Below are 14,870 nucleotides of genomic sequence, written 5' to 3' on the forward strand. Positions count from 1 at the left end.
CCCACTCAGGTCAGCGTCCCTGCTGCTCCCACCATGGTACTTTGCCCTCTTCACCCAGAAGAGAAACAAAGCTTGTGATGTGGCATTTATGTATGTGATATTAATGCTGGTCTAATCCAGCACTAGTGTAAGCAGAGGCCAAACGTGTTTGGGTGCCCTGGCAGAGGAGGCACAGCGGTACATGCTGAGTGAGAGAAAGGCCACTGCCACCAGAAAGATGGGCACCCTTGAGTGCCTGCTGGAGCTGCCGGTGTGCACTCGAGGGGAACCATGGCCGCAGAAGTATCCAGGCTCACGGAAACTGAGTGAAGCTAGGATGCAGGCACCTGGGCGGGGCAGACAGCAGGCACCAGGGGGTGGCCGGCCCCCCTCCCAGGCCTCTCCCTGCTGGCAGGCTCACATGCGTGGCCCTGACATGCAAGGCTGCTCTTCACGCGGGGGAATGCTGGCCAACAACGAGTCACCCTCCCACGTACAGTAATGCCGTCACTAGCTCCAGTGGTCAGGTAGATGTTGTCTGGGTCTGCAGGCACGCCGCCATCTCTCCTGGTGACATAGGCAGCCACATCTTCACGGATGCAGTTGACACCCTGGCTAGCACTGTAAGACCCTGTAGGACAGCAAACAAGACAATGACCGGAGGCAAGATGTTTGGCTCCATGGACAGTGACGTCCACACATGTAATTAACCAAGTGGTGGGGTGGGGAGGGCTCAGGTGGGATCTGAGTCCCAGTACTCTGGGCTCTGGAATTCCGGCAAGCCACTTAACCACCTATCCCGGCTTCATCCACCCAGCCTCTATCCACCCATCCACCCACTTATCCACTCACCCATCTGCTATCTGTCCATTCATCCATCTGCTCCCCCCCCATCTGTTCGCCCACCCACCCAGCCACCCACTCATCCACCCAGGATTTACTGAGAACCAACTAGGTCAGGCGTTATTCTAGGCCACTGAAATGGTGCCCATACCTGTTTCACCCACCCTCCTGGGATTTATACACATTTTATGGCAATATAAATCATGACAGCTGGGATTGCTATGCATTTGTCACTGTTGCCTACACATGATTCCACAGAACTGCAGAGAACGGGTTGACCCAAGATGGCACCACCTGCCAGCCCCAGGAACCCGGAGCACTGACCAAAACTAACCACAAGTCCCTGGGGTGCTGGGCCTGACCCCCCCACACACACACACCTCCCCCATGTCAATAGTATCCTCAGGCTGCCATTTAGGATTAAAATGCATACCACCATTCATACAACGTGCAAAAACAGGAAAGGCCAATTTATGATGCTAGACCTTAGAACAGTGGTGAGCGCTCCAGCGTGGAGGCACTGACTGCAAAGGGGCACAGAGGTGCCTTCTGTGGTGCTGGAAATGTTCAGTATCTTGGTCTAAGTGGAGGTTACACCTAATGAGGTGACTTCTCTGGGGACGTGAACCAGGAGGCTGGGGGTCAGAGGTTGGAGGCCGATTTTTCACTCTGTATCCTTCTATACTGTTTGTATTTGATACCACATTGACAGAAAACCAGGCGCTTCTTCTAAGGCTACTGTAAAACCACCACCAGGAGACACGATGGGAATCTGGAAAGAGCTGACTCTTCTCTGGCCTTCAGAGCGAATCAATCCCGGCCTTGCACCCAGGAGGCACAGTTTAAGGCTGTGCCTCAGCCTCTCTATGCAGCATTGGGCTTGCCTTTCCCCTCTGACTAGCTGCAAAATGGGGTGGTGGTGCAAGGGGCAAACATTAACATGCATCAAATCTGGGTGGTGGGCACAGGGTCTTTGTTACATTATTTTGGGTATTCTAATGCATTTGAAATATTTTGTAAATTAAAGTAGGGAGGTACAAATACTGGTGTTAGAGAATTCTTTCTCCACTGGGTGATTTATTTGGTATTTCTGAGCTCCTGTGCTCAGAAACCTTCTAGTGCTCCCTATTTCCCTCTGTCTTCTTTCAATGTCCTCCTCTCCACTCCACAGGGCCTGGTCATTCCCATGCCAGCCAAGCCTCCTCCTCTTCCTGCTTCTAGCTCCCACTTCCTGGAGTTCCCAGATTTTCACCCAATGGCCAGCTCCCTGCTCCTGTGGGCCAAACCTTCCACCCTTTTCCTTTAGATCTCCTGTTATGCTCCATCCAAATGCACTAATCCTTCAAAGCTCAGATCTAGTCCCTCTCCAGGGGGCCTGTCCTAAAGCTGCCCCCCAGCCTCTCTCCTGGCCTGTAATTTCTCCAGCTATTTTACTGTATACACATGAAGCCCTGCCTCTCCCCAGGTTGAGTGTAAATTCCTTGAGGACAGGGACCATTACTTATTTCTTCTGTGCCTCTCTGCTACAGCACCTATGCCCCTACCGGCCCCACCCCACCACACCCCTGCATAAGACCCCTGCCCCCAGACCGATGGCAGCCTTCCGCCCACGGCCTACAAACTGGCACCAACAGACTGCCAACCTTCCCAACTACATACCGCCTCACCCTTCACTCAGCCATACTCAGTCCTGAAACCTCAGGGCCTTTGCACACGCCATTTCCTCTCTCTGTCTTACTCATCCTCCACGTGAATTTGAACTTTCTCCTGAACCCGCCCTCCTCATCAGGATCCCTTGTTATAACCCCATTACTCTCTGCTCTTTCGCCAAGAACTCATGAAAAGTAGGGATTATGTTTCTGTGTGAATTCCTTGTAATGTTTGCTTTTCCCAAATCTGACAGTGAGCTTTGTGAACACAGAAACTCCCTCTGCCTTGTTCACCAGTGTCCCTCAGGGCCTAGAACAGTGCCTGGTACACGGTGTGCACTCAGGGAGGCTGGACAGGGCAGAGATTGCCCATCTCCCCCAGGAGTGTCTAGTTTTCACCTCAATCCTACTTAAGACCCAGGACACAACCTGAGAACTGAGTTACTAATCAAACAGCAAATAAACGAAGCCCCAGTAGGAATTGTAAAGGGCACGATGAAAACACATCCAGGTGAGCTTTAAGGCCTGTGCACTCATTTAATAACCCGCACCTGGGTAGGGGGCTTTGGGGTGTATTGACACTTTCCTTTACATCTATGGGCAGGTGCTCAGGCTGCCCAAGGCTTAGTTCACAGAGAGCACCACCCCTACTGCCCCCCCCATAATGGGCAGGGCCTGGTGGTGACCCCTGAGGGCAGGGCTTCACACCTGACAAGGGGCTTTAGCACATACATCAGCCTAGGAGGTAAGTACAAAGTACTTCCTCTTTCAAGGGTGAGGCTCAGACAGGCACCTACCTCACCTTCCTCATGAGCCCCTCAGACAAAACTCAGTGCGAGTCTCCAAAAGCCCACACGCAACCATCCTCTTGCTACAGCAGCCCAGAGGGGACTCCCATGGACGTGGCCTCCCAACGTCATGGCATCAGCTCTGGGTGACAGAGTCGTAAACACTTGTTGCTGAGGCTCAGTACCTGGGACAAAGGTGCCCTCCCCCTCCCAGACATTCCCATCAGACATGCAGAAGGCAAGCTCGGTCCCCCCTTCCTCCCAGCTCTCTGCTGCGGATTCCAGGAGGCTCAGGCCCGCGGCCAGGGGTCCTGAGAAACGCCTTTGTCCTGGCTGGACAGCTGGCACAGGAGGAAGGAAGCCTGGAGGCTGGGCCTCTGGGCGGCTCTGTGCCAGCTTGCGGTTAGGACTCGCCACACAAGCTGCTGGCCCACACCCTATCCAGGCTGGCGGGCAGGGAAGCAAGGGGCGCGGGGCCTGCCCGACAGGCACACCACGCAGACTAAAGGCCAGGGGGGTGACCACAGCCAGGAAGGTAAGCGTAGGGCTCTCGATAAAGGGACAGAGCAGAAAAGGGAAAGGAGAGAGGCCAAGGGTGGTGGCTGATCCCCTGCCGAGCAAGCCACAAGAAGCCCTGTCCCACTTTCCGGAACATTCAGGCACGTGTCCTAAAAAAGCTCTAAGAACGACTGTTTTCCTCAGGGCAAGGGAAACTGGATCTCCCATGTAGGCGCTGGGCAAATAATGGGGCAAAAATAAACAGAATAAAAACCAAACATGAGATGAGAACAAAGAGCAGAGGCCGGGAGGCTAGAAGTCCGTCTCAGCAGGGAAGGGAGAGAGAATATCATTTTCACATCTGCAGGGGCCAAATTCCGGGGCATCCCTCAGTAAGGAGGCAGAAGGCTGGGCGTGGGCTCCCGGCCAAGAGAACCAAAGGCTGGATGATGGGGAGGGACACAGTGAAATGGGAGGGAGGGCGGCACCGTCAGAATAAAGAAAGCCAACAAAAGGGGACCAGAGACATGTCACAGTGCTTCTCTTCCCCAATAATAGACTGCCAGACACAAGGACAAGTTGGGGGCCACAGAGCGGGAGAAGGCTGGACAAAGCTGGCTCCATTCGGCCTCCCATAACCGAGGCTGGTCAGCGGGTCACACCTGCTCTGCCTGAGGGCTCAGCGTAGAAGCTGGCTCCCAGGTGCAAAGCCCAAGTCCACTGAAAGATGACACTGACCCCAGGAGGCTCCTAGAGCAGGGTCGAGCAGGGGAGACTCATTTTCATTTACTCTGCACGTCAGCCACCCCACACACATTTGTTTACTCTCTCACATAACCCGAGGCCCAGGCCAAGAACACGTTCACTTCACGCCCTCTGGGACCTGGCAAGTTGGGGCTCACCCAGGCTGTTCCCGCCACAAGCTTGTAGGATCCGCCGGGCTCGCTTCTTAGCATCTTCTGGGAAGCTGGGGCTGTCCAACAGGTTTGGATAGGTACAGAGTGCCATCACCTGGGGGAATAGAGGCGCGGGCTGGGCTCCTAGCACCCCCACCCCAGAGCCCCAGGAGGGGCATGAAGAACCCTGGGCAGGAGATGGGGTGAAGATGACAACTCTGGGGGACAGAGGTGAGCAGTCATCTCCACGAGGGCTCTGGCCCATGGGAGCTTGGGGGTGGGTGAGGAGGATGACCCTGGGCTCTGCCACAGAAGGGGAGACGGTGAGAGGCGGGGTACACAGTGACTTGTGCTTGGGGCCCCAGGGTGGGCTGCCACAAGAGGGGCCGGGGAACAGAGAGGCTGCTCAGCGCCCCGCCCCAACGCTTTCATAAAGGACAGCGGCTCACACACCCAAGGCCAGAAGAAGCAGGGGTCTCCTGAGCACGGGCTGGCACTGGGCAGGCAGGTGAAGCCCAGCTGACAGGAGCAGGACAGCAGGGACCCCCTCCCAACTCACAGCCTGAGCTCTCAACCCCCTCCCCAGATCCCCTCTCCCTTCCCTCACCATCACCCCCTTTCCTGGCCAGAACTAAAGATCAACTCAGCTTTCTCAGCTCTGTAACAGAAAATCACCCTAACCTCATAAATTCAGAGGATTAAGCAAAGAAATGTTTGCAGAAGTGCCGGCAAGCCCCAGCTCATCAGGCAAGTCTAAGCTGGCAGCTTGGGAGCCGTGCCAAGAGCATGGGGGGGTTATTGCGGGGGGGGGGGGGCTCATGGCTCTGGCACCAGCTGGGTGACCTCAGGCCAGCACTGGCTTCTCGGAAACCAGCGTTTCTTCCTTTGTACAACGAGTGGTGACCCGGCCTGCCCTCCTCACAGGGACACCTGTGAAGCTAAGAGGAGGCTGGAGGAGGCCACCGCCAAGTGGGAGAGGCTGGGCCTGCCATGGCCAGCAGCAGGGCTGGATTTGGGGATGTGTCAGCTGGCCAGGAAAGGCTGAGGCAACAGGCAGGACACTAGTCATGCCAGGACCCCAGTCATGTGGGGAACCTCTGCGGAGAGAGGCAGGCACTTTTGGCCTCGTCCCTCCGAAGCTGCTTCCAGAACAACCAGGGTCCTCTGACCTCCTCCAGCCTCCACTTTCCTGGCAGGGACACATGTTTGGTCTGATCCATTTCCCCTTCCTGGGCCGGGCTTGGGGCCTGTGACATTCCCGGGCAGCTGGCATGCTCCTGTGGTCAGAAGCAGTGGCCATAGGAAGGAGGCACAGTGGATGGACGAGGTCAGTGCCAGCCTCGGTTCTGCACCCCCAGCCTGTGTGAACTGCCTGAGGGGCTGCAGGCTGAGGCCCCCCGGCCCCCACCCCCTCCGCCCAGATTGCAGGGCAGGATAAAGGGTCCGGGGTATTCAGTTCCCCTGCTTTCCCGGACCTGCAAACCTTAACCACACACAGGACCATATTTTGCTCTTAAACAATAGGCCCCAGGTCTTCTGCGGGAAACGCTCTCACCACAGCTGGTCTCCAGCCTCTGTTCAGGAGGCCCTGTGGCCTTCTCCCACCACTCCTGCCCACCAGCCCCACAACTTGGGCCCATGCAGCATCTGTGGTTGGTGCTCACACTGAAACACTGCAAGCTGCCTCCTGGAGCCCTCAGGAGCGAGCTGGGTCATCAGCAAGGCAGCCAGGAGGCAGCCGCTGGCAATGTCACGGACCCCACACTCTCCCGCTGGGCCAGGGGTGAGGCCTGCTCATCATTGTCTCAGGAAGGCCATCTACCAGCCATCCTCTGAGGCCACGCTCTGGTGATCTCCACTGGCTCAAAGCCACCCAGCTGGTAAGTGGCAGAGCCAACGCTCAAACTGGGTGTCGCACGTGGGAAGCTATATGGCAACCCACACACACCACTTGTCAGCCCCCTGGGCCTCTGCCTTTCCCACCTGCTTCTCTAATGCTCTCATCAACCAAGCTCCAAACTCAGGATCCAGGACCAAGCACCATGGAAGAGGCTCCCTGGCAACTGCATACACTAGCACAACCCCAAAAAGGGTTTAGGAATGTTAGACAACTTGGGGAGAGGAAGAGGCTGAAGGGGACCCCAGGGACATCAGCCACAGGAAGGGCTGCTACCTCAGCGGCACCTCCCTGTGGGGTTCTGGTGCCTGTTGTGTCCTGAGGGGCTGGGCAGGCAGGGAGGCAGAGGCGAGAGGAGCTGGCTGGCCCTCCCAGCCTCCAGTCCCTGCTCTCCCAGAAGCCTCTGCTCCCTAAGTCCTGCTCACCTGTCGTAGGAAGGTGATTGGCTGCTGGCCCATGGCGTGGGCGTCTCCGATGTTGGCACGGATGACCTCAGTGAACGGCTTTTTGATACCCTGAGCAGAGAGAAGGCACCAAACAGCTGGTTACTTAAGAGACTCTCAGACCCTGGATTCCAGAGGCCAAGCAATGATCCCACAGGGTGTAAATAAGCAGCCCTACTTGGAGCCTTACCAGCTGTTGGGCAGAGTGTCAAACCACCCCATCAGGAAGAACTAGTATTAATCCCATTTTACAGATGAGGAAATTGAGGCTTCAAAAGATTAAGAGACTTGCCCAAGGTCACGAAAATGAAATACGATACTGGGGTTTGAAGCCAGACTCCAAGAGCACTTCTTAACCACCATCTCCACTGTCTCCCACTTTCACAAAAGGCTGGAACTTTCCTGGACTGCTAAGCACCCTCAGGTACCTGCACATCCTCAGCCCCACAGATGCCTCCTAATGGATGTCTAAAAGATGGTCTGGGGCAAATGTGGGAAGGCGGCAGGCCTCAGCAGCAGCAGATGCCAAAGGTCAGAGAGAGGATCCCATGACCCCCAGCTGCCCGTCCCCACCTCACAGCCTAAGTATATGGCCAGGGGCCCTACAGACACCCCTTCATCAGCAGGGACTGCTCACGGTCATTCCCTTGTAACCTTGGCTCTACAGAATGAAGAATGTGGGCTGGTTTTCACATTTAAAGAAAAAAAAATCATCAGGGAATGAAAGAATGGCTGAAGAGCAAAATTGAGGCCACTGCCTGAGCATAGCAAAGAGATCCCAGAGAGCAGAGGAACTCAGAGATCCCGGTGACAACATTACTGGGGAGGTGTCAAGGACACCCTGGCTACCGATGAGAAAACACAGTTTGGATGGAGAACTGTGGGGATCTGGAAATGTGGGAATTCCACACAGCTCCGATAAATCCAAACTTAGCCACTGGAAGAGTTAGGATCACCGTCAGGTTCAAGGACCTCCCAAGGCAGCTGAAAGGATTATCTGAGATAAACAGTATGAAAACACTTGGCTGAGGACAAACGTCATCATCTTACAAAGCTGGGCCAGGAGCGAGGTCGCGAGGGTCATGGTAGAGGCAAGGTGGTGACAGTGCCAAGGGGTGGCCTGGATGGGAGGCAGGGCCACCTTGCCATCTCCTGCCGCCTTTTCCCTAAAGGCACCCTAAACACCAATTTTAAAGATACAATTCCATCATTTTAACACTTGTCTTTTTCTCCACGTCACATATTGTGTACATAAAAGCAACTTCAGAAAACATCCCCTGTTTGACCAGTAATGCACACCTTAAGTTAAAAACCAGGCGGCTTAAGGGATGAAAGCAGCTGCCAGACAAGTTTTCCTGACCCTCTTTTGCCACCCCTAACCCTTCCTCCGTAGAAATTCTGCAGCTGCTTCTGAAGCAAGGAGGCATGGGAGGCTGAGGAGGCTCCCCAGAAATGGCCCTGGACCTTCATAAACACCACTGGGGAGGTGACAGGGACACCCCGGCTGCTGCCGAGGAGAAAACGTGGTTTGGATGGAGGATTGTGGGGCCTGATAAGTCTCCAAAAGCTATGTTTCTGGAGGGAAAGGAGGCCAGTTGATTCCATCGTGCTCTTTGACCGAGTTCCTCAGAGCTGGCCAGAAGGAAAGATGTCCCGGGGGGGCATGGAGAAGCAGCCAACATGCCTGACGGCCAATGGGGGTGTGGAGGACGGCAGGGGGCACGGTGCCGCCCACTGCTCCAGGATTAGGCCACGGGGTGAGAGGAGATCCCCTGAAGACAGGCTGTGGGCATGTGGCCTCAGGGCTTATCCTTGGAGCCAAGAAGGCTGGGAAAGACGAGTGACCCAGGCCACTGTGCAAAGGGGTGGGCCTGACACACCTCTAGGCACCAGCCTGGGCTCCTGGCACGGGACCCTCTGTCAGCCTGGCTGAATCGCCATGGCCCCCATCCCAGGCCAGCTGAACGCACATGATTTCCATGGCATGGGCACAGGCCATTCTTTAGCAGGGAGTAAATCTGTCACAGTTGAGGGCCAGGAACCAACACACAGCTGTGGGCCCGCAGCCAGCCCAGTGCAGGGAGAGAATACTGAGAATAATGCCTAGAACGGGGTCCTGGATGTTTCTGTCCTGGGGCCTCCCCCCTTGAACTGCCCAACCAATTCAGGGCCTGCGCAAAGGAGCCTGGGGACACTGAGCACCTCCTCTCTGGGGTCCGGGCGCCCGCAGGCCCCAGACACTTTGCAGTTATGGATGGGCTGTGGGGCGGGGAACTGGCTCCCTCGAATGGCAGGGGACTAGCCTGTCCTGCCAAGGGCTGCCATACAGAGACTGTTCTGGGCAGACTCCTGCATCCAGGCACTCGAGGTACACGAAGGAGCCGGGGGCAGACTCCTGCCCACAGTGGCTCATCCTGGCCTGGCAGGCACACCCAACGGTGAGCTCGCCTCAGTCTAGCCCCCAGGAGCCTGCAGGTCAGCATGTGTCATCCCAGTTCCCCTCACAGCATCCTAGTGCCCTCCTGTCTAATCCACCTGCACACATCCCACCCAGGGCTGTCTCCCTGTGAGCCACTGAGATGAGTTCCTACCCAAGGGGCCTCCCTTCCCACCATTCGGCTCAAGTAGGGATCAGACGAACGGCCCCCAGGCTCTGGGGTGGCGCATTTCAGAGCGTGTCAGTGGGGAGAAGGAAAAAAGAGTTATCACGACCCTCCCCAGCACACAGGCCCAGCGTCACCACGGGGAGGATGGGTGATTCTAATAACAGCAATGTGACAGTTCCCTCGAGCAAGGGAGGGATCTTGTCACTTCATGTGACATGCGGCACAAAGCCTTGGTAGGAAGGTTAGTCCCTAGAGAACCTCCCTCTCATTCAACAAATATTTATGGATCGCCCGGGCCCCATGACAGGAGCCAGGGAGACAGGAGAGGCCACCGCCCTTCAGAGCCCAGGCTGGTGAAGAATAAGAAGTGGGCGGGGAAGGGAGAGAGGGCATGGGCAGCCCCAGGCCAGGAGCACCATGAGAAAAGACCCCGACGTGAGGGACGGGCTGAGGGCAGGCAGGAAGCACTACGGAAAGCTCCAGGAGGAGGTCCCAGAGACAAACTGCAACGGGTGCCCTGGGGCCCAGAAAACGTGCACCTTACAGCTGAGGAACCGAGTGTCAGCACAGAGTCTGCCCCTGACCATTATGGAAAGAAGCAAAGCTAAAGAAACAGAACTGAAGCTGTACCCACCCGTGACTGAGACATTAGGTAGGAGCTCCGGGGCGGGGCCCCCTGAGCACTGGGGCAGGAAAGGCTGCTTGTGGGCCCCTGGACTCTGGGGGCTGGGGGAAGGGCGAAGCACAGATGCCGAGATTTGCAGGGCAGAGGCCGGGGTGAAAGGGTGAAAGCTGAATGAACTCCACACAGGGTGATTCATAAGAGCAAGGCTAAGGCCCAGGCAGGAGGGGGCAGAGCCCGCAGAGCAGAGCCGGACCCAGACCCAGAGCCTCAGGAGGGAGGAAAGGCAAGAGGGACCCTGGGCACTTCCTCTCCCCACGCAACTCTCATTGGCTTGACGGCAGAGACTCAAGAGTTCTAACTGGCTTCTAGCTGTTCAAGGCCACATCGCTTGTCTTCAGGAGAAATAAACTGGCCCCGGTTTGCAGAGGAATGAACTGAGGCCAAGGTGCTCTGAAGCCGGTGGTCTGAGCCGCCGGCACACGAAGGCCAGGCCAGAATGCATGTCCCTGGTGCCTTGGGCAGGGGGCGGGGAAGGGTTTGTCCCATTGGAAGCCGCCACTACAAATGTCTTTTTCAAGTAGCATCTAAACTCTACAGGAAATGACCAATGAGATCTCACCCCTGCGCTTGGCACACCCAGGGTTTCCAAGCTTGGTTCTTAGCTGACTGTGGCCACGTGCTACGGCACCTCCGGTGTGACGTGTGTGAGATGCAACACACCCTGACAGTCACAGCAGCAAGCTGTTTTTCCCTCAAATTGTGAATGTCTTGCCTCAGCCACGTGTACTTTTACAGACAGAAGCAAAGTCATTCCTCGGGTGCCAACCTCCTTCCCTCCCCCAGTAAAGCAAGGGACAAAGAAGTAGGTTGAGCAAGAAGTGACAGATCTTTTCAAAACTCCCATTAATTGCAGCTTATTTTTAAGTGCTGCTTCCAGTGAAAAAGGGGATCTGAAAAGCTGACAGGTTCTCTGCATCGGAGCGCTGCCAGGGAGAGACAAGGCCTCCTGAGGGCACACGTTGCTGGCTGGAGGAGGAGGGTCCCTTTCACACCCCCCAGCCGACCTCCCCTCCTCCTTTGGGCTTTCCTGAGCATTCTCCACTCCTATCAGAGAGGAAAGGACAGGACTCGCTGGCAAGCCATGAAACATCAGCGCGTGTCCAGCCAAATAGCCGGCACTGGGGAAGTGCTTCCATGAGGCAGTACACAGGCCTTCAGGCAGGCAAGGAGGTATGAAAGTCAGGGCGGGGGACCTCTGAGTCCACGGGGTCTCCTTTCACAGACAAGGATGTGAGATTCACCCCAAGTCACTCCACTCCCTACAAATCCTTGCCCATCCCATCTCTAACCAAATCAAACCCTGTATAATATCAGTCCAGTTTTGATTACTACAATTCAAAACAGAGGTAGAAAAACCAAAGTTGGGCAAAGCCAAGCCCTCCCCCCGGCCCCTCCAAAAAAAAGACTGGGAAGACATGGATGGCGCTCTCAGAAGGGCACTGTTTAAGCGAGCACAGTGGAGAAGCTGTCTCTCCCAGGAATAAAAGGTTCAAGCGAGGCCGTGCAGGCTTGGCTGGGGCTAGATTTCCAGCGCCCACAGCAGGGCAACTGAGACCCTACAAAGGGAAAAGAGAAGGGATAAGCCTGAGTGAAAGCACCAGAGACTGTAGGTGGATGGAAAGAACGTCTCAACTTCGGGGTAGGACGTGGGGGTGGGGGGCATCTGTCCCAGAAATCACAGGGTGTTTCTGGCCCAAATGACCGAGAAAATTGTTTACCTGCAATCACCGAGCCATACCCTGTTGGAAATCCTTCCTGGTTCCCCACTTTTGCACCCAAACTTGGCACCTTCAGATCCTGAGCCCAGCACACAAGTGTCCGCCTTTCCCGTCTCATTCCTCTACCATCTCTCTCTGCCTGCCAGTGCTCTCCCAGCAGCACCAATCCCTTCCCCAGAACTGCCGGCCTTCTGTCCTGCTCCCAGCCCTGCCCTCCTCTATTTCCTCTGCCTGCTAAGAAATCCCCCAATCCTTAAAGACCTGGGGGAGGGGAGGGGAGGCTCAGGCCCCAGAACAGGAGCAGTAAGCTCCCTGAAGGCAGACAGCCCTCCTTTCTGTCCTTAACATCCTCATACTAAAAGGAGCCCACACCCAAGTCACTATTTAGCAAAAAGTAGAGATAACCCCTGAACCCCAGCCAGCTCTGGAACCAGAGTAAAATCAGCTGAAAACTGATAAACCGGGAACAATTCAATCTCAGCTTTGTTTTAACAAGGAGACTTGTCCAAGGAGGACCAGCTCCAGCCTGCCAGCTGTCAACAAGGAGCAGGGCAGCAAAACCTGTGTTCCCTACCACTGGCCCCACTCCAGACCAGGGAGGCACAGAAACCGAGCCAAACTTCGGGGCCAAGCTTTAAACTTAGCCTTGCAAGGAGTCAGAAGGAGACACTGGACTCTGGCTTGTCCAGCTCACTGTTTTGAGTCAGCAGAACTGGGTGTCCCAACGAGGTCTCAGCAGACCATGAGCTCATCAAATCCCCCAAAGTCCCCGTGGTAATAGGGACCAAGTGTTATGATCCCACCACGGCTTCCTCACATGCATTCATGGGACACTAAGTGACCAACTCACCAAGACGTCCAGTTCTAGTGCCTCTGAGAGCAAGATCAAGGAACCTCCCCACCCCCATTCGGGGTCAGCTCTGTCTTGAGCAAGACAGTTCAAGTATCATGAACTCTTTCATCAGTTCGTACACATGTTTGGAGTGTTTACTTTCTTTAAATTCCCCTCTTCACTCCACCTCCAGGAGTCCACTCAGGTTATCTGGTGGTGGATCTCTTACACCCACCACAGCCACCCTGCTTGTAGGGAGGCAGAAATCACTCCTGGGTGTGTGGTCACTTTACATGTAACTATGAACTCAAGCCAAGATCCCAGCCAGCCGGCCCCAAGACCAAGAAAGTCCCAGGGCCACCCTACCAAGGCCCCAAGGCCAAGCCTCCAGCTGCAGACTACCCACCGGGGGTGGGGTGTGTGTGTGTGTGGGGGTGTGTGTGTGACTGTCTCCTCCGGCAGAGAACAAAATGTGGGCACCAGTCAAGGTTCCAGAGGGGCCTAAAGGAAGGAATTGGTCAGGACCCTCCTCAGTGCCCCCACTCTTGCCAGGGCATCATTTCTGGCAGAATGACCCAAAAGGTCCCAGACATAGAGAGGAAAAGTTTCAGGAACAAACCCTCCCCTCGTCCCTAGTGGGATCTCCTTCCCCCTACTCCCATCCAGCACCCCAATTCCACCGCTCCTCCATTTTACTGTCTTCAAAGCACTCATTTACTCTCCGGAATTCTCCTGTTTGTCTCCTTACTGCTTGTTGTGGTCCTGCCTACCCCTTACACCCCCATCATGATTCCACGCGGACAGAACAGCCACACAACAGCAGTGCCCGGTACTACCCGCCGCTCAACAAGTGAACCGCATCCGAGGGCCTGACTGTGCCAGGCACCGGGCACTGGTGGGTGAACGGATGGGAGGGACGCATTGTCTTGTTTAAGTCAAGCGTGGTCCAATGAAGGAAGTGGCCACGGGGATGGGAGGAAGTCCAGCGGGCGGAACCCAGCAGGGGACAGCTGCTGCTGTGCTCCGGGCCGGCGCCCCTCAGCCTCCCCCGGCCCAGGCGCCCGCGCTCACCCGCTGCAGCTCCAGCTCGATCTCGCCGGCCTTCAGCACGATGGGTCCCCGCACGGCATACTCCACCGCCTTCACCTGCGGGTTCATGGACTCGAGCGTAAGGATGCGCTCACGCCGGCTCCGCTCGGGCCGCACTTTGAGCACCGCCGAGGCCTCCGCAGCCGCGCTGCTCTGACTACGGCTCCAGAGACCCGGGGGCCGGGGGCAACAGCCCCGCCGGACCAGCAACGCCGCTCGCTGCATCGCGCGCTCGCCCAGAGCAACCCTGGCACAAAAAGAGAAAGAAAACAAACACGTCGCGCACAGCCCAAGGCGGGCTGCCTCCAAGCCCAGCCAAGGGCTCTTTCAGCGAGCGGTGCCAGCCTGCCTCCCGGGCTGAGTGCCCATCCCCCGGCGACTCGGACCCTCCACCGCTCCATTGCGGAGCCAAAGAGCTGCACAATCGGGTTTTGCAAAGGCTGTGGCCGATGCATGCATGTAACGTGCCTGTTGCTGCCTGGCCACCCCTCGCCGGTCCCGGCTAGCACGCAAGCCTGGGGCTCCTCTTCGGCTCTGCGGTCCGCACCCGCATCCCAGCGCCAGGCGCCCGCACCGCGGTGTACACCGAGCTCGCACACCCACCGCTGGTGAGCCCGCCCCGAGCTGCCCGCTGGCTCCTGGGTTTTGTAGTTTTGTAGTCTGTTTCCGGAGCAGGTGTGGAGGGCTGGCTGAACTACACGCCCCATAGCAGCCGGCGCTCGCCTGATCGGGGGCGGGGCAGAAGGCGGGAGCGGGAGTCTGGCCCCGCTCGGGGCTGGGCGGGGTCTTAGTCCCCGCAGAGGCGGGAGAGGTGGTCTCGCTGGGCTCCGCGGGGCCCGGGCAGGGGCCCGGCAGGGCCTATCCTCTCAGCCTTCTGCGAATTCTGAGCTATTTGCAGCTTTTCGCTGGAGGCGCCTTCCGCCCTCCGCCCCCACACCTGCTAGGAT

General features: G+C 56.7%; 1 protein-coding gene across 1 annotated transcript in view; it reads right to left on the bottom strand.

Annotated features, from left to right (window-relative positions):
• GPT2 (glutamic--pyruvic transaminase 2) overlaps positions 1–14,550 on the bottom strand; it is a 28,776-nt gene extending 14,226 nt beyond the window's left edge. Inside the window, exons 1-5 of the mRNA XM_074314957.1 lie at positions 14,392–14,550; positions 13,906–14,170; positions 6,976–7,065; positions 4,660–4,768; positions 477–610 (exon numbers count right to left, since the gene is read on the bottom strand). Coding sequence (XP_074171058.1) covers positions 477–610; positions 4,660–4,768; positions 6,976–7,065; positions 13,906–14,148 — 576 coding nt within the window. The 5' untranslated portion in view covers positions 14,149–14,170; positions 14,392–14,550. The remainder of the gene's footprint in view (positions 1–476; positions 611–4,659; positions 4,769–6,975; positions 7,066–13,905; positions 14,171–14,391) is intronic.
• Between the last annotated feature and the right edge of the window lie 320 nt (positions 14,551–14,870).

Source organism: Rhinolophus sinicus, linkage group LG11 (genome assembly GCF_036562045.2).
Source record: "Rhinolophus sinicus isolate RSC01 linkage group LG11, ASM3656204v1, whole genome shotgun sequence".
Taxonomy (NCBI): Eukaryota; Metazoa; Chordata; class Mammalia; order Chiroptera; family Rhinolophidae; genus Rhinolophus; species Rhinolophus sinicus.